This window comes from Bufo gargarizans, unplaced genomic scaffold (genome assembly GCF_014858855.1).
Source record: "Bufo gargarizans isolate SCDJY-AF-19 unplaced genomic scaffold, ASM1485885v1 original_scaffold_902_pilon, whole genome shotgun sequence".
Taxonomy (NCBI): Eukaryota; Metazoa; Chordata; class Amphibia; order Anura; family Bufonidae; genus Bufo; species Bufo gargarizans.
Window position 1 is genome coordinate 47,955 of NW_025334749.1, and position 18,556 is coordinate 66,510.

An 18,556-nucleotide genomic window follows, 5' to 3' on the forward strand; every position below is an offset into this window, starting at 1 on the left:
ACACCAGGGCATGGGTACAACTGCTACCTCTGCAACCCCTATAGCTTTGCTCCTGCAAAGACAGGTTGCCATGAGCTCCCCCCAATTTTCTAACTACCCCCTACATTGAATACAATTTTAACAAAATTATTTGAAACTGAATTTATTAGGTCTTGCATACTGCAATTTAACCAAGAAGGCAGAAACCTTTAAAAAAAAAAAAAAAAAAGATAATGAATGCCTACAAAGGCATTCTACAAGCCTTGTATATACCAGAAGGTCTCAATTTCCTGCAAGGTCTTGAAAAAAATTGCAAAAACAAGTAATAAAACAAGATATTGACCACTCTAATGGAATCGCAGAATACTGTAGAAATAATACTCTAGCAATAGATGTAAAGAGCAGCACTGAATCATATATATATATATTATACAATTTACTTTGATATAATACATTTTATAAATCACCTTTAAAGAAGCGAGCTTACATTACAAAAATACTTTATATAGGATAACGGGTATTGCCTTCAATCTAGGATGGAAATTATGGGAGGTGGGTCTTGGATCATTGTCTTTAATTTTAATATGACTAAAAACAAATTGAAGATTGAGAATTATCATTGGATTAGGGCCATACTTGTAGATAGGTATAGCGGTGGTGTATCTGGAAGCTGAGATAATTATGTCATCATGGTCAGACAGGAGGAGGTCCATCCTAGGGCAACCAAAGAGAGTAGTCTTTGTGAAAGAGAATACTATATTTGGTGGCATTTTCTTGGCTGTTAGGACTTTGAGAGCCTCTTCGCTACATCGGCATAGGCCAGCTCTGTCTCTTTGTCCGCGGCGCATGTATTGGTGAATTCATCTCTGGCATAGGCGTTCTTAAGGTACCTCCACACCCCTGTCATCTCTGCTGGGATTTCATAGTTGCGATACTTCTTGGCCACAATCTGGAAAGACATGAACATGAGCATCACATTTTAGTCTACAAAACTCTCTGGATTGCTGCCCCTTTCTATATTTCATCTCAAACCATCAAACTGACCAACCTCATGCAGAAGCTGACCTACCACACACATCCACCTTTTATTACATTTTCTCAGTCCCATCTCCAGAACTTCTCTCACTTCTCTCTTGCTGCACCCTTTCTGTGAGACTAATTGCTTTGCACCATTAGATTCTTTCCAAATATTCCCAAATGTAAAGGTGCGCTGAAAATTCCTTTCTTCAAGGAAGCCTATGTCACAAACCAAATCCCGTGGCCTAGTCACCATCTGGTCTGTTCACAGAAACCTCTCACAACTCTGCATAGTGTATTTTTGTTGGCTCTGATACTGGTTCGGTGACTAGTACTACTGTCTTTTTTTTCAGCCTATTTCTCACTTATAGTCCATCATCATCACAAGGTAACGAAGCGGGAGAAGACTATCTGGTGACTTTTCATCATGAAATACTACTGAGCGATAGTTGCACTAGGACTCTCTTAGTACTTTCCTCGAAGAGTCTCTCAACATTTAAGGTGCTCATACACCTTCAATAAGTGTCAGCCAAATGCTAGTTCGAGCAAGAGGTATCTCTGCCAAGTCTACGCATACATAATTGATTTGGGTGAGCAGTCATGCGTTTTCAATGGAGAGAGGGGAGTAAGCCGATGCCGGACACCTTGTTCTCGCAGGAGAACAATGAATCAGCATTAAAATTCAATGTGCCCGAACCTTGCCCAGACCGCTTTTGTTGGGGAACAGTTGGGAGGTTCCATAAACATTACATTGTCGGTCAGTCCCACTGAAAATCATTCTGCAGTCAATAGTCTAATGTGTATGGGAGCCTTTACAGCCACCTCTACCTGTTTTGTACTAATCACCAGATATGAGACATAGCCTAGTATTAGCATAATAGGTCATCATTATCTGATCAGGTCATCATTATCTGATCAGTGGGAGTTTAACACCCAACACCGCCCATTGATCAGCTGCTTAAGGAGGCCATGGCGCTCTGTTGAGGACTGTGGCCTCCTCACCGCTTACCAAGCACAGCGCTGTCCATTGTATAGTGGCTGTGCTTGGTATTGCAGCTCAGCCCCATTCACTTGAATGGGACTCAGCTGAAAATAAGCCATGGGACCACATGTGGCCTCTTAAAGCAGCTGATTGGTGGGGGTGTTGGGTGAAGGACCATCACTGATGAGATACCAAGGATATATCTTGAGGATAGGCCATCAATATCAAACTCCTGGAAAACCTCTTTAAAGGGATGCCAGGGATCGGAGGGATCTGGTGCTCACTCGTAGAGATATATTTAAGTCTTTATGGCAATTTTCAAACATAAATACATTGAACAATAAGGTGACTGGGTTGAATACCATCTTGAGAAAGCCCCTGCATGGACTCCTGTGTGTCCTCCAGAGTCAAGTTGATATTGTGGGAAGAACTTTAAAAAAAAAGTGTTTTTTTTCCCTACAGTGCAGAGACCTTGAAAATCAATGAGAATCCGCTGACTTCAGTGGATGCCGAGGGTGGTCCACAGCTAAGTACAAGTCAGACAACCCCTTTAATAAGGTTTCTCTTGTACTCCATGTGCACTTGCTTTTTCTATTTTTACACACATTGCGGAATACTCCAGAGATTCACATTTCCTAAATGTATCCAGGTCAACTGTATTTAGAAAAATAAAAATGGGGGGTGAACATAGGACTGGCCTGGGTGGTCTTCACCAGAATAAACACTTAAACATGTCACAAATCATATTTATTATTTGGCAAAGAAAGTAGAAATGCTGGAATAAATGAAGTGTTTAATAATCTGCCCCGTACCGCCGGCGAAAGCAAACATAGTTAACGCTTTAAGGTGAAGAGCCTGGAACCTGAGCTTACTTTCCACCCTCATTAATTTGTCTAAAGTTCCTCCGTTCTATATTATTTAGCACTCTCTCAACTGGAGGTTGTAGTATAACCTCCAACTTGACAACTCTGCTACATCTGTAAAATCAAAGAAGAGAGACCGCACTGCTCAATAAAATCCAGACGATATCCTAATTATATTGGAGTTGTGCACAGCATCCAAATATAGACAAAGATTGAAGCGGCCAGCAGAATTCCCTTTTGCTTCTAGGAACCAAAAATTGCGCAAATAGTGAAGAACCACCAACAAAACTAAAATGAACTTTTTTTTATTATACTCACAAAAGTGACAAGGTAATAGGCATATCATAAAGCTGCATCAGCCCTCGTGTTTTTGCCTGACCTAGGTTTCGCTTTCGCTTCGTCAGGGGCACATACTCCACCCTCATCGGGGCATCTAATTTATACAGATTCAGGGTGGAAGAAACTCCTCCCAATTGTATTCAGTCATAGACAACACAAAACCTTCTTATCTCAAAATCAAATACTAAAATAATTATTTAAAACCTCTTGTCACTTAAAACATTCCGCCTTATCATTATTATTCCACATTTCGCGCACCAAATCATTATCTAATGACTATTTATCATAATTTTTCCCGATCACATGATTAGATCTAGTTCAAACCCAAGAATACTCTCCTTTCATTCATAAAATTTTCACATGATTAAATCAGCCAATCATGGTCAAATCTTCACTCATTCACTCTTTTGGTCAGGTGGTTCTATCGGACCAATCAGCGAGTATTAGTATTTGCTCTCGTAGCACAGAGAAGAACGGGAATATACGGTATCAATGACAAACCATGATCTCATCCAGACTCAGCTACGAACCTAAAATATAGAACTTTCTAACTATACTATCAATATTTAATCCTTGCGGTTGTAATGTCCCCAATCGATAGATCCACTCTACTTCGCAGCGACTAATCTTAGCCAGTCGGTCTCCTCCCCGCCACTTCTGATTAACCCTTTCTATACCAGTAAATCTTAACCCACTAGGATTTTTGCCATGTGCTTTTTTTTTTTTTTAATGTAGAGGAACCCTTTTTAATGTTCCGAATGTGTCCTTGAACTCTCGTTTTAAGCTTTCTCATAGTTCGCCCCACATACAGGAGGCCACAAGGGCACTCCAGTAGGTAAATGACCCCTTAATGATCACAAGTGACTTCCCCTTTTATTTTAAAGTTCGAGCCTTTTTTAGTAGACTGAATAGCTTGTGTGCTCATTTTTCTATTTTCCCTTTTGCGATTTTTGCACGAAAGCCAAAATCCGAACCAAGTGAACTTGCTCTTCTTATTATCTCCCACCTTCATAGGGATATAACTGTGCACCAAGTGATTTTGTAAGTTTGGTGCTTTTTTTTATAGATTATATCAGGTTTAACCGGGATCACAGATCCTAAAATGGGGTCATTCTTACGAACAGCCACATTTTTCTTGATAGAACTTTTATGAGACCTGTATTTGCATTGAACTGGGTCAGAAAAGTAAACCTAATTTTTTTTTTTTTTTTATTACTATATTACTATGTATTTTTACACTTTCTTCTACATTCTAACTGCAAAGGGCTAGTTTTTCCTTTGAGTAGCCCTTTTCATTAAAGCGCTCCTGAATAATCTTACTTCGTTTTCTGTAGTCTTCTACATCTGTACAGTTTCGATAGATTATTTTTAATTGTCCTTTGGGAATATTTTCCAACCATGGATGATAATGTCAGCTCGTTGCTTCAATATATGCATTTAGGTCTGTTTACTTTAAAAAAAGTTCTAGTTTTGAATTTAAAAATAGTCAAATTAAGAAAATTGACTGAATCAGAACTAATAGTTCTGGTAAATGACAAATTCCAGTCATTCTTATTAATATCAGCAATAAAATTCTCCAAACCCTGACGTTCTCCCACCCATATTAACAGGCAGTTATCGATGTAGCGTTTCCATAATGTTACTCTACCCCCTTGCTGATCCTTACATAAGCTTGGTTCAATGACCTATTTTTTCCATAGGGCCATAAATAGGGCCATATTTAAAGAGTGTGGTTTGCTGGGGTTACAAATGGGACTTCTAAGATACTGGGTTGAAGGATGATTCTTATTGAAGAGATCCATGGTGCAAATGGGGACTGACTCACAGGCAATGCCTTGTGAGAAAGAGGATGCAAATTACCGTAACGCTCTTCTCGAAGGAAGAATACTATCTCATATCTGCCAAACCAAAGACACCTCCAAAATGAATGAGACAGTGAACAGACACCCTTCGGATACTAAAATATATAGAGAGTTACAGCCTTGTTTGGTTTCATTGTGTTTTGATTCTTAGCCCCTCAGTGACCAGCGTTTTTTCATCATCGCGTTCCAAGAACTATAACTGTTTCCGTCTACATAGCTTTATGAGGGCTTGTTTTTTGCGGGACAAGTTGTAGTTTTTAATGGTGCTATTTTGGGGTACACATAACTTTCTGATTAACTTTTATTAACTCTTTCTGGGAGGGAGATGGGAAAAACTTTAATACTGACTGTGTTTTAATAAATTTTACAGCGTTCATTTTTCTGTATATAAAAATAGCATAATAGCTTTATTCTCTGGGTCAGTACGATTACAGTGATACCAAATACATATATATTTTTTTTTTTTACTTTTACTACTTTTTTTCCAATAAAACACAATTTTTTAAAAGAAAAAAATGTTTTTGCATTGCCACTTCCAAAGACCCATAACTTTTCTATTTTTCTTTCTATGGAGGTGTGTGAAGGCTTGACCTTTGCGGGACAACTTGTAGTTTTTTTTTTATCTGTATCATTTTGGAGTAAATTACGCTTTTTGATCGCTTGTTATTATGTTTTTTCGGTGGCAACTAAGAATAAATTAGCAATTCTGTCTTTTATATTTTTATGGCGTTCACCGTAGGGGATAATTTACAAGATATTTATGTCGTTTGGCTTGTTACAGATGCAGCAATACCAAACATATGGGGGAGATTTTTATTTACTTTTTGCAATTTTTTTTATTGAAAAGCATATTTTCAATGAAAAAAAAGCATAATTTTTTTATGTTTTTTTATTGAATAAATGTTTTTTTATTTTACCACTTAATAGTCCCACAAGGGGACTATAACAGACAGCTTTTTGATTGATTTTAAAATGCAATGCACTATCCCTATAGTGCATTGCATTTTAATGTCAGTGCTATTCTGACATTGACCTGCAGGCTGCACCCCTGCCAGTCTTCACACACATCAGTACCCCGCAATCACATTTGTGGGGTGTCTATGGGTGACAGAGGGAGTCCGCTCCCTCTGTCAGCACTTTACATGCGGCGGGCGCCATTGCCCGCGGCATGTAAAGTGTTAAACAGCCCGAATTGGCACTCCTGCCGGTCCGGGCTGTTAGAGCAGGGTTGCGGCTCTTAAGTGAGAGCCGGGCCCCTGCTTCCCTCTGCATGGGGGACCCATGCAGCGCTTAGACTGGGCAGCCGTAAAAAAGCGTCGGCCCAGCCTAAGGCCCCTTAGTGACCGCTGTATAAAGGCGTATGGGTGGTCACTAAGGGGTTAAAGGATTTTTTCGGGTTCCTGATATTTAGGACCTATCCTTAGAATAGGTCATCAGTATCTGGATGGTAAAGTTCCTTCACTTTTATGGGAGCTGAGCTGCAGTAATTCAGCACATCCACTACACTGTGAATGGAGCTGCGCTTCTGGCTCCGTTAAAAGTGGTAGCACCAGTGCTCATTTATTGGATATTGATGACCTATCCTGAGGATAGGTGATGAATACTGGGAGCCCAGAAACCCTTTTAATGGACTCTCTAAGGTTTCCCGCTAATACTATGACTAGCTTCCATGATGTTTTGCTAAGCCCAAAGATGAGACCTCCAGTATCTTTGCACAGTTTTACCTTGACCACATGAAGCTTGGGTAGAAGATTGCAGTCAGCAAGTGTGAATTCATCTCCATCCAGGAATTTCCTTCGAGAAACCTTTTCTTCCTCTCGACTGTTTGCGTCAATCTCTTCGGTGAGGGGTGTGTTAAGATAAACATCCAGCTTCTTCAGTGCTTTCGTCAATCCCTTCTCTAGAGCTATAAGAACATACACAAAAAAAATAAAAATGTCACTAAAACTTTAGAGACAAATATATTGACACCACATGGAAGGAAACAGAAAAATATGGGCTTCAAGCTAGATAGCTTCATCTGCTTCCACACACAGGGAGAGTTACTAATCAAAATATGCCAGAATTTTAGACACTTTCAGTGGCTTTCTATGGTTTGTCCGACAAGGGGAGTGGCTTATCAAGAAGGGGTGTGGTATCTCAGAATGGGTGTGTGGCTTAAATTCACCATGTGTGCCAATTGCAGCTCCATGCTTCTAAAATAAGTTAGCCAACTAATAAGCGGTGTAAACTTAGACTTGACAGTATTTATCATCCTGCATGAGAAGACTGCCTAGTATGAGAGGGGAATGTATCAAAGGTCTATGCCTAGGTTTCTGGGGTAAAAAATTAATTAATAAATCACAAATTTTGGCACGTCTCATTTTGCTCCAAAATTTGTGGCTTTCTGGTGTTTTATGCCACCACATTTGAAAAATGGATGGGAAAAAAAGTGTGTGTTTTTTTAAAAAGTAAAAAAAAAAAATCAGAATCACTCCAGTAAGGGAATTGAGAAACAATGAAAAACACAGAAAAAAGTGTTTATAGATCCTCCAAATTTATGAAACAACATGCAACACTTGATAAATTTGGCACAACTTTCAACAAGAAGAAACTGACTTTGAAAATCCCCCTACTGCCTTAGGGCTCTTTCACACCTGCGTTCTTTTCTTCCGGCATAGAGTTCCGTCGTCGGGGCTCTATGCCGGAAGAATCCTGATCAGTTTTATCCTAATGCATTCTGAATGGAGAGAAATACGTTCAGGATGCATCAGGATGTCTTCAGTTCTGGAACGGAACGTTTTTTGGCCGGAGAAAATACCGCAGCAGGCCGGATCCGGAATTAATGCCCATTGAAAGGCATTGATCCGGCCTTAAGCTAAACGTCGTTTCGGCGCATTGCCGGATCCGACGTTTAGCTTTTTCTGAATGGTTACAATGGCTGCCGGGACGCTAAAGTCCTGGCAGCCATGGTAAAGTGCAGTGGGGACCGGGGGAGCAGTATACTTACCGTCCGTGCGGCTCCCGGGGCGCTCCAGAGTGACGTCAGGGCGCCCCACGCGCATGGATGACGTGATCACATGGCACGTCATCCATGCGCATGGGGCACTCTGACGTCATTCTGGAGCGCCCCGGGAGCCGCACGGACTGTAAGTATACTGCTCCCCCGCTCCCCGCTCCTACTATGGCAACCAGGACTTTAATAGCGTCCTGGCTGCCATAGTAACACTGAACGCATTTTGAAGACGGATCCGTCTTCAAATTCTTTCAGTTCACTTGCGTTTTTCCGGATCCGGCGTGTAATTCCGGCAAGTGGAGTACACGCCGGATCCGGACAACGCAAGTGTGAAAGAGCCCTTAAAGGAGTAAGGTAAAATAGAATGCTATACTTATGAAAAGTGTAAGAAAAAGTGGGCTAGGTTTCAAGATCATACAGAGTTCAAAGCCCAGCCACATACATTAATGTGGCATGTGTCCTGATGAACTTAAAGGGGTTCTCCGAGAATTAAGAAAATGAAAATACTTAAATACTACTTTATTATAAATATATTCTCAAATATCTTTCATTATTTATAATGGCTCATTTTGTCTGGGGAGCAATCAATCATCAGGGGAAACAAAATGGCCGCTGTCCCATCAGTTCACACAAAACCTGTCCTGATCACACATGAGGACAAGTTACTTCACAACACTGAGGTAAAGAGCTGCCTCATCCTCCTCTCTACTTGTCAGGGATTATGATACTGAATACAGATGATAAGAACTTTAGCTGAATCTCTGGGGAATGTAGTTCATGCGGAGACATGAAGTACATAGAGGACGGACAGGACAGGCTGTGGTAATGTGTTCCTGTGGTAATGGAGACTGTAAACAAGTGCTGCTGCTCATTATCCACACCTCACCCTCCTCTCATGTCTCCTCATCATCTCCATTCCCACAGAGATTCACCTGTATTCAGGATCATGATTCCTGACAAGCAGAGAGGAGGATGAGGCAGCACTATGGCTCATTGTGGTGAAGTAACTTGTCCTCCTGTGTGATTAGGACAGGTTTTGTGTGCACTGATAGGACGGCGGCCATTTTATTTTTCCTAATGTTTGCTCCCTAGACAAAACAAGCCATTCTAAGTAATGAAAAGCATTTGTGAATAAACTTATTATAAAATAATATTTAAGTATTTTTATTTTTTTTATTCCTGCATAGCGGAAACCGGCCAGATCCATTACACTGCCCATAGACTTTTATTATGACGGAATGCAAAATGGAATGCCTCTTAAAGGCTTCCGTGGTGCATTCAGTCATAGCTTTCCATTAAATATTCTATGACAACAGAATCCAACGGAATTGCCACAGAACCAATTCCCTAAACCCAAACTTTAAAAGTTTGCTCTTCCCTATCTGTGAACTGTGCCTGCTGCTGCCCCACTACCCTAGCCAGGAACAAGAACTGTGTCTCTCACCCAACTTCTGTCATGGATCTAGCTGGCCAGACCTGCTGTCCCTCCTCTGTCTGGCCATCGGTAATCCAGTGTGTCCTCCTATTGACCAGGCCTTTTCTGTCTGCCAGTAGGGAGCAAATGTGTGCACTTCCCGGCTCTTAAAGGGCCAGTGTGCACATGTCCTAATCTTCCCCAGCTTATGGCTGGCCATCTCAGAGTACTTAAGGTACTTTCCCCTAGGGGAGGGTGACTGGTGCAAAGGTGTTCTGTTAATCTGCTTGTGTACCGACCTCTGCCCAACTCCTGACTCTGACCTTCTGCTGCCTGACCAGACATGTGCCTGATTACTGTATTAACCCTTTGCTGCCTGCCATGACCCCGGACTTGTTCCACAGATTCACACAAACTCTGCCTGCCCTGACCTTGGCTTGCTTCTGACTACAAGTTTGCCTGATCCCTGTGATTCTGATCCCTAGGGGTCAGCTGTCAACCACACCAGGACTACTCGAGGGCAGACTTCTCAGTGGGGGTGGGTCCATTCTTTTTGCTATGGGGCTCCCTGGTAGTCAGATAAAGGGTCTTCAAGGGTCAGGTAAGTGCAACAACTAGGATCGTACTATGCACCATCCAAAACATGGCTGCCTCTAAGAAATTCCTGTTCTGAACTTCCCACCCACTACCATGACATCTGAACACTATAAAGCCAGAAATTCATGCAAAGAGTTCATTTAAGGGAGTCATTCCAATGCGCAGCGTAACCAGGGATTGTGGGCGATACTGAATATTGTTTATCCTCAGGACAATTATCCCCAGGAAGCTCAGTTTAGACCTAGAATTAAACAAATTTGCATACATTATGTGTGAAGTGTGGTTTGTTCTGTCTGTAGTTGACAATAAAACAGCCATCCCCGTACACTAACCAGATCTCCCCCATTATACGGGTCCCGGCACTTCTCAGCTTGACATAATCATACACCAAATTACAGTTACACTTACAGAGTTTCATACAGTCGCCAATGTGTTTGAACAAGCAAATCTGACCAGCGACGTAGAGATTTCCAAAGAAGAGACTCTGGTATAAAAATAAGTAGATCTCCATTAGGGCAGTAGAGCAGATTTATTTTGGTCTGAGGTCCAATTGCCCCAGTGATACTTCTTAAAGGGCCCACAATAATGTAAGATAGATGTCATGCATGAAACAAGGTGAGATGAAATGCCTATGCTACACCAGTGATGCTACCAGGAGACACTTTCAAACCCACATCTTTGCACTCTAGACTCCCTAGAGAATACATGTCTTATACTTGTGATGGAGCAGCTGAATAATGTCAGGTGGCTGCCGCCAAGCAACAAGCAGTGCCAACAACGGGTGACTCTGCTCTCTCCACAGGTGACTTTGAGGTGACACTGTAAAATGGAAGAGCCAATAGTACTAATACAAGCTACTAACATGCCCATGCCAACATTGCCAATGGGGCAGATGGCTTAGTGTGTCTAGCATAGATGAAGAAAGGACACAACTTTTCCTTCATTCTTTCATTGAGATTGGTGTTCTCAGTAACATTGAATAGACATTCTAGTAGTACATACTCATAACTGCCTTCAGCCATTCTAGTCCTCGCTGCAAAGAAGAGGATATGGTGGCTGAGCCACAGACCTGGATCTTGGATCTCCATTGTAGAGCCTGAAAATCTCATCTCATGAATATCTCAAAGATATTATAAAGAAATGAGTTGGCTGGATATAAGACTGAGGTTTACTTGTAACCTGGTAAGTATAGTGATGTACCATCAATGGAGACAGTGGACCAATTTTGACCTTTGTTATGGGGTCCCATGATTTCTGTGTATGCCTCTGGCTGAACCCACCAAGTTCAAGAAAACCAACCATCTAATGTCCCCAGACAAAAGATGTGAGAGGGAAAGAAAAATTGGACATGTTGGATTTTAATATGGAGATATGGGCTGGCACTCAACCCGAAAGGAACCAGTACCAAACAGTGTTGTAGGCATCTGCATAGCATCCTGGTGTCCATGGTAAAGAAGTGGAAGTTGAGTAGATATCAACCAATTCGTTCTTCCTATGTCATGAATACTTTTGCATGCTTGATCAACCTTGGTCAATTTTTTGGGACAAAAACTTAGATAGCTAATGCAAAAATACTACCAACATCTCTCCGATACTGACAAGTCATGGCTGATATCCACATATGATCATTACCTGCTCATACCATATGTATTTATAGGTCATCATACTATGCTCATGACACCATCTGAATGAACAGTTGTCCACAACTATCAGACTTCTCAGTTTTGTCTATGGCTCCATTATCAGCCCCCTACTAGTCATGTAGACTCCCCCCTCCCCATGGTGCATTATCTGGAGACTGTCCGCAATGAAACATACAAACATAACATGAAAACCCCATTTATCTTTGCCTTATCCGTGAACCGTTTCGGATAGACCCGGGTTCACTTGACGCGTCGTCGCTCACCAGACGTTTATCTAGTAATATTAGTCCATTCAGATGAACAAGAGCGAGGCTTGTACACAATTGTTTAATTTACAGCCTTCCAAAACATGTTGATTAAAGAGACCGTTATTGATGCCAATAATTACCCGGCGCGAACAATGTATGCACTGTGATTTCACACGTGTGCTTGCAGGGGTTACCTGTAATTATCTATAATTAGGTGTAGCGAAGAATTTTCGAGTTGAATACATTTTTTTTCAGTCTCTAAGCACAGGCCTGCAATCATCTGTATGTGAATGGATAGATACGCTTACCAATAAGAGCAGACAGGCCGTAAAGCAAACAAAACAGTGCGAGCCACCTCCCAGGCGCACACGACTAAAACAACACGTATTTCACGCCGGAAAGGGAATACATTTCCTCCCCTTAAAGGGCAACAGGATCCTTGGTTATTTATATGAAAACGCTGAGAGGAGAATGAAAATATTAAGGGACACCTTCACAATATTTTTAGAGTAGCTATTTTTGAAACTTTTTTCCTACTACTTCAGTAGAATGCGGAATCAAATTTGTTACAGAGGAAAATGTACATATAATACAATAATAAAAAAAAATCTATACAAAAATTTATAAAAAATCAACAAATTTTGGCCTTTTATATTTACACCAAATTTTTATAGCAACGTAACTTTCAGTCTAAGCTGTTTTTGAAGCGGGCAATGTGACCTGTTCAAGTATTATTTTGTGGTACATACATGCACGCTGTTTCTAAGCTGGGCTCATTTTTGTCCTTGCGTATCTTTCTTCTTAGCTCCTAAAATATGTGGCGTGAAATGACCAGCTTTTTTTTTATAACAAAAAAAAAGCAAAAACATGAGTTCACGTTATTGTGTCACCAGATGTCTATTTTATATGTGTCTAATGTGTGGCCACCCGGTGGTTGTGAACTGAATTGCAGAGTATTAAGAATTTTGCTAGCATGTCCCGGTATTGCGTTGTATTTATTAAATGAGAAATTGGAGCTCTTAGTCAAATTTGAGTTAAGGTAAGGGTGGAAATAAGGTATACAAATGAGGTCTTAGCAAGCTCTGCCTCTGATGCCACCACATGTAAGGCAGCTATCTTATAAGTCAATGTTCGACCCTTTAAACAGGCCTTGAGACATGACTTGGATAATAAATAAGCCAGCACCTCATATGCAGACAGCTGTTTCTGGGTGATTGTCCATCATCAGTGCAGAGCAGATAGTACTGGCTTAACTGGATGAGAGGCCGTCATACCTTCTTCCCAGAATTCCAGAGAAGCATCTATGGCCTATAGGCCTCCTCACACCTATTAAATCGCTCTCAAGTAAGGAGAGATAGTACCCCTTAAAGGGTAAGGGTGGAAACATCTATATATGTTTTTTGTTTCCACAGTTGGGATTCTCAAAGTTTGGGTTTGGGTTACAATATCCCCTTCCACACATGATTCAGAGACCAAGAACATATGCAGGTCACCTGCAACAGGTTCCCCCAACTATCATGTGCCATTTGAAATACTGCTGTCGTCTATGTGATAGAGGAGCCTTTGTGCCCCCTAGTTCACATTCTGCAAAACTGCTTCTATTATCAGTCTATGCATCCTTGTATGTGGCCTTGAGGGGGCACTAATAGTCACTTCTCATCTGCATTAGCTAGCAAGTCAGATACTGATGATTTTGGTTGTATTATTGGAAATAGTAAAGATTACTGTTTACATTTTGTATCCAGCCATAGGCCTAGGCAAGGTAATAGTTGTGAGCAAAGATGTGGCTTGCACAGTGCACCTACAAGTGGTTCGCTTGGCACTCATCTGACTCCACTGAACATTCAACCCCACTGAAACTCTGCCAAATCATAAAGAACGTCATGGCCTTCAAATAATGGCCGCACAGTCCTCCCTGCTCCTGATCTCCTGTAAAAAATGGGATTCTAACAAACCCGAATTACTTCTGACTCGTTTCAGACAAATCAGAGACAGAGAGTGAGAGTGAGTAACTGGCAGTGGGTGTGGAACCACCATACCAACTAACCGGTTTGGCTTTTGGTTATTTCTAAGGACATTGTCCTGGCAATCGCCTGGTTTTCACCCTTTAACTCCTATGAATGCTACCTCTTGAGATAGTGGTGATGTAGTTGGTACCTGACCCATGGGGGTCAAAGACACCAGTGCAAAGCCCAGAGGGATCAGGCAACATATGTAGTGAAAAACAGGCCGAGGTCGGGGCAGGCAAAGTTCATGTGAAACTGGTGCAAGGTCAGGGCAGGCAGCACCAGTTCAACACAGTAGTCAGTCTATAGTCAGGGCAGGCAGCACCAGTTCAACACAGTAGTCAGTCTATAGTCAGGGCAGGCAGCAGATAATAAGAGTTGATGACCAGGCACCAGGAATGTCCATTTTAACTCTATAGACACCAGAGATAAACCAGAGAGTAAACAAGCATTAATGTAAACATTGAATACCAGAGTATGTGTGTCAAACCACTTGACACCAGAGATATCTGAATTGAATCACTACACACCAGGGATATCTGTACTGCATCACTAGACACCACATATATCTGTACTGAATCACCAGACACCAGGCATACCTGAACTGAATCACTAGACACCAGGAATATGTGTATTGAATCACTAGACACCAGAGATATCTGTACTGAATCACCAGACACTACGAATATCTGTACTGAATCACCAGACACCAGGGATATCTGTACTGAATCACCAGACACCAGGGATATCTGTACTGAATCACCAGACACCAGGGATATCTGTACTGAATCACTAGACACCAGGGATATCTGTACTGAATCACTAGACACCAGGGATATCTGTATGGAATCACTAGACACCAGGGATATCTGTACTGAATCACCAGACACCAGGGATATCTGTACTGAATCACTAGTCACCAGGGATATCTGTACTGAATCACCAGACACCAGGCATACCTGAACTGAATCACTAGACACCAGGAATATGTGTATTGAATCACTAGACACCAGAGATATCTGTACTGAATCACCAGACACTACGAATATCTGTACTGAATCACCAGACACCAGGGATATCTGTACTGAATCACCAGACACCAGGGATATCTGTACTGAATCACCAGACACCAGGGATATCTGTACTGAATCACTAGACACCAGGGATATCTGTACTGAATCACTAGACACCAGGGATATCTGTATGGAATCACTAGACACCAGGGATATCTGTACTGAATCACCAGACACCAGGGATATCTGTACTGAATCACTAGTCACCAGGGATATCTGTACTGAATCACCAGACACCAGGCATACCTGAACTGAATCACTAGACACCAGGAATATGTGTATTGAATCACTAGACACCAGAGATATCTGTACTGAATCACCAGACACTACGAATATCTGTACTGAATCACCAGACACCAGGGATATCTGTACTGAATCACCAGACACCAGGGATATCTGTACTGAATCACCAGACACCAGGGATATCTGTACTGAATCACTAGACACCAGGGATATCTGTACTGAATCACTAGACACCAGGGATATCTGTATGGAATCACTAGACACCAGGGATATCTGTACTGAATCACTAGACACCAGGGATATCTGTATGGAATCACTAGACACCAGGGATATCTGTACTGAATCACCAGACACCAGGGATATCTGTACTGAATCACTAGTCACCAGGGATATCTGTACTGAATCACCAGACACCAGGGATATCTGTACTGAATCACTAGACACCAGGGATATCTGTATGGAATCACTAGACACCAGGGATATCTGTACTGAATCACTAGACACCAGGGATATCTGTACTGAATCACTAGACACCAGGGATATCTGTATGGAATTACTAGACACCAGGGATATCTGTACTGGATCACTAGTCACCAGGGATATCTGTACTGAATCACTAGACACCAGGGATATCTGTACTAAATCACTAGACACCAGGGATATCTGTATGGAATTACTAGACACCAGGGATATCTGTACTGGATCACTAGACACCAGGGATATCTGTACTGAATCACCAGACACCAGGGATATCTGTATGGAATTACTAGACACCAGGGATATCTGTATGGAATTACTAAACACCAGGGATATCTGTATGGAATCACTAAACACCAGGGATATCTGTATGGAATTACTAAACACCAGGGATATCTGTATGGAATTACTAGACACCAGGGATATCTGTATGGAATCACTAGACACCAGGGATATCTGTATGGAATTACTAGACACCAGGGATATCTGTATGGAATTAGTAGACACCACTGACAACAGGAAACATTTTCCAATTAATCAGTGAATAATATTAAATTATATTGCTGAAAATGCAGTAAATATTTCTGATGACAATATTCCGATACTGAATGGATCCTGGTGGATGTGAGGGCAGATGGGACCATGGCGCCCACTGGAAACCACTAAACCCGTTATGTTCCTGTTGAGATAAACCCACAACCTCAAATTGCTGCACAGCTGCACCCTGCACGTATTTCTTTAGCTCCAAGCCATGCTTGAACATGATGTGTAAGTAGCACATGCAATATATTTTTAAGTCAAGTCCTCACATTTGCTATTCATTCTTTGTTACATTTTCCAAAAGCAAAAAAAGAAAGAAATCTGACATCTCCGACCAAGAGAAACAGAACAGAGACTACATTTGTATATAAACTTGTGCGAGTAATTATATTCCTATTGATATATGTATATACATAGAATTATAGGTGGCATGTACAATAAATCTATGGAACATGGCCGACGTGTATGACACGCGGAATGATTAATCCCATATGTCCTCTCTTCCTGGGTTAGAGGATTGACGAGATGCAGGGTTTAGGTCGCAGCTTACACGGGATTGTGTCTGTTCACACCGCGCCGTCTCTCCGCGCAGGTGTCACACACGGTAATGTTAGGGGTTCACATCTGGACAGCAGACGGTATTCTGAGAACTGCCCAGAGGTGCCTGACATGATTCTGAGAGTTTTGCAGTCGGCAGGAGTCTACAATCTGAAATGTCTGTGATATGAACGGATCTCAAATACCCAAAAAATATTTGCAACTTTCTTATATACTTTGTCTTTCAATTTCTCACCATTTTCCACAATTTTCAAGATCTCTGCTTGCTGTCAGTGAATGGAAACCTTTTCTGTTTACATCCATGCGTAGAGTCCGCTACTTATTTCAAGTGGATACAGTCTAGACCAGGCATGGCCAACCTGAGGCTCTCCAGCTGTTGTAAAACTACAACTCCCACCATGCCCTGCTGTAGGCTGATAGCTGTAGGTAGCCTGGGCATGCTGGGAGTTGTAGTTTTGCAACAGCTGGAGAGCCTCAGGTTGGCCATCCCTGGTCTAGACAATACCCTGTGCGATAAACAGCCTATACATAGATACATTGTATCTGCACCAATACATTGTAGCAAAGCGTCAGTACAAAGAGTTGTGTTTCGGATGTATTTTGCTCAAAGAGGATTGTAGCAAACCCTCAGCTGTGAGCAGGCACAAGTAAGGTCAGATTTCCAGCCTCTGGATGTGAAGAACCATGTTTCCATTAACTGACAGCAAACAGTGGTAGATTTGAGCTATAATGTGCAATAGTAAATCTGTTGGTCTTCTGCAGACCGTGGCCCTCTCTCCGCTTTTCTCCCGGTTTTGGGTCTTCAGCCCATTTACAGCTCTGGGTTTCCATGGTAACAGACTTCATAAATACTCTGTGTAGTCTGATCTCCCAGTCACGTGTAATTTAAAGGGGCGGTCTGCTTTGGACAATCTCTACTTTTTAGAAGGGTTCACTTGACAATAAACTTCACAAAGTTTCTCTGTACTAAAACCCCCAATAAAATGTGTGGGGAAACCTGGTAGTAAGTGTTAAATTCCCCTGCAGCGCCTCCTCAGGGGAAATGAAGCATTACACAACGCCTCTTGAAATCATTGGGATCTGTATAATACAGGACGGGTCCTCCGGGGCAAAAGACAATCCGGGGCAAGATCCTCTCTGATCAAGAGATTTTGCCTTTTTAAAAAATGGTAGTGACGGTAGACCATCCCTTTAAGCTTTATTTAAAGGGGTTTTCCATATTTATTTAAAGGTGGATATCTACATTTTAAAACAAGCATCTTGATCTGAATACGTCTGCAAATTATTCAATAAAATGTCTGTATACCGCCACCTGCTGTTTCTTCTATTACTTATTTCTCCACCTACCCCAGTAACATCACTGAGGCGGTCACGCATGCTCCATTTATCCTTTAACTTCCATCAGTCAGATCTACAGTTAGAAGCTGAGATAGTTATAGGGAGAAAGCTGCAGCAGAAAGGATACACCCCTTGAGCTGTGATTGGGAGAGAGCTGCAACAGAAAAGGTAAACCCATAGCTGTGATAGGAAGAGCTGTAGCAGAAAGGATGTGCCCCCTGAGCTGTGATAGGGAGACAGCTGTAGCAGAAAGGACACTCTCCCTCAGCTGTGATAGGGCGAGCTGCAGCAGAAAGGATGATCCCCTAGAGCTGTTATAAGGAGAGAACTGCAGCAAAAGGGACACAACCCTGAGCTGTGATAGGGAGAGAACTGCAGCAGA

General features: G+C 41.8%; 1 protein-coding gene across 2 annotated transcripts in view; it reads right to left on the minus strand.

The window, feature by feature from the left end:
- Positions 1–387: 387 nt before the first annotated feature.
- Positions 388–18,556, minus strand: part of LOC122924215 (chloride intracellular channel protein 5) — a 110,383-nt gene continuing 92,214 nt past the window's right edge. For both annotated transcript variants that reach the window (XM_044275134.1, XM_044275135.1), the window contains exons 5-6: positions 6,767–6,948; positions 388–928 (exon numbers count right to left, since the gene is read on the minus strand). In XM_044275134.1, coding sequence (XP_044131069.1) covers positions 761–928; positions 6,767–6,948 — 350 coding nt within the window. In that variant the 3' untranslated portion in view covers positions 388–760. The remainder of the gene's footprint in view (positions 929–6,766; positions 6,949–18,556) is intronic.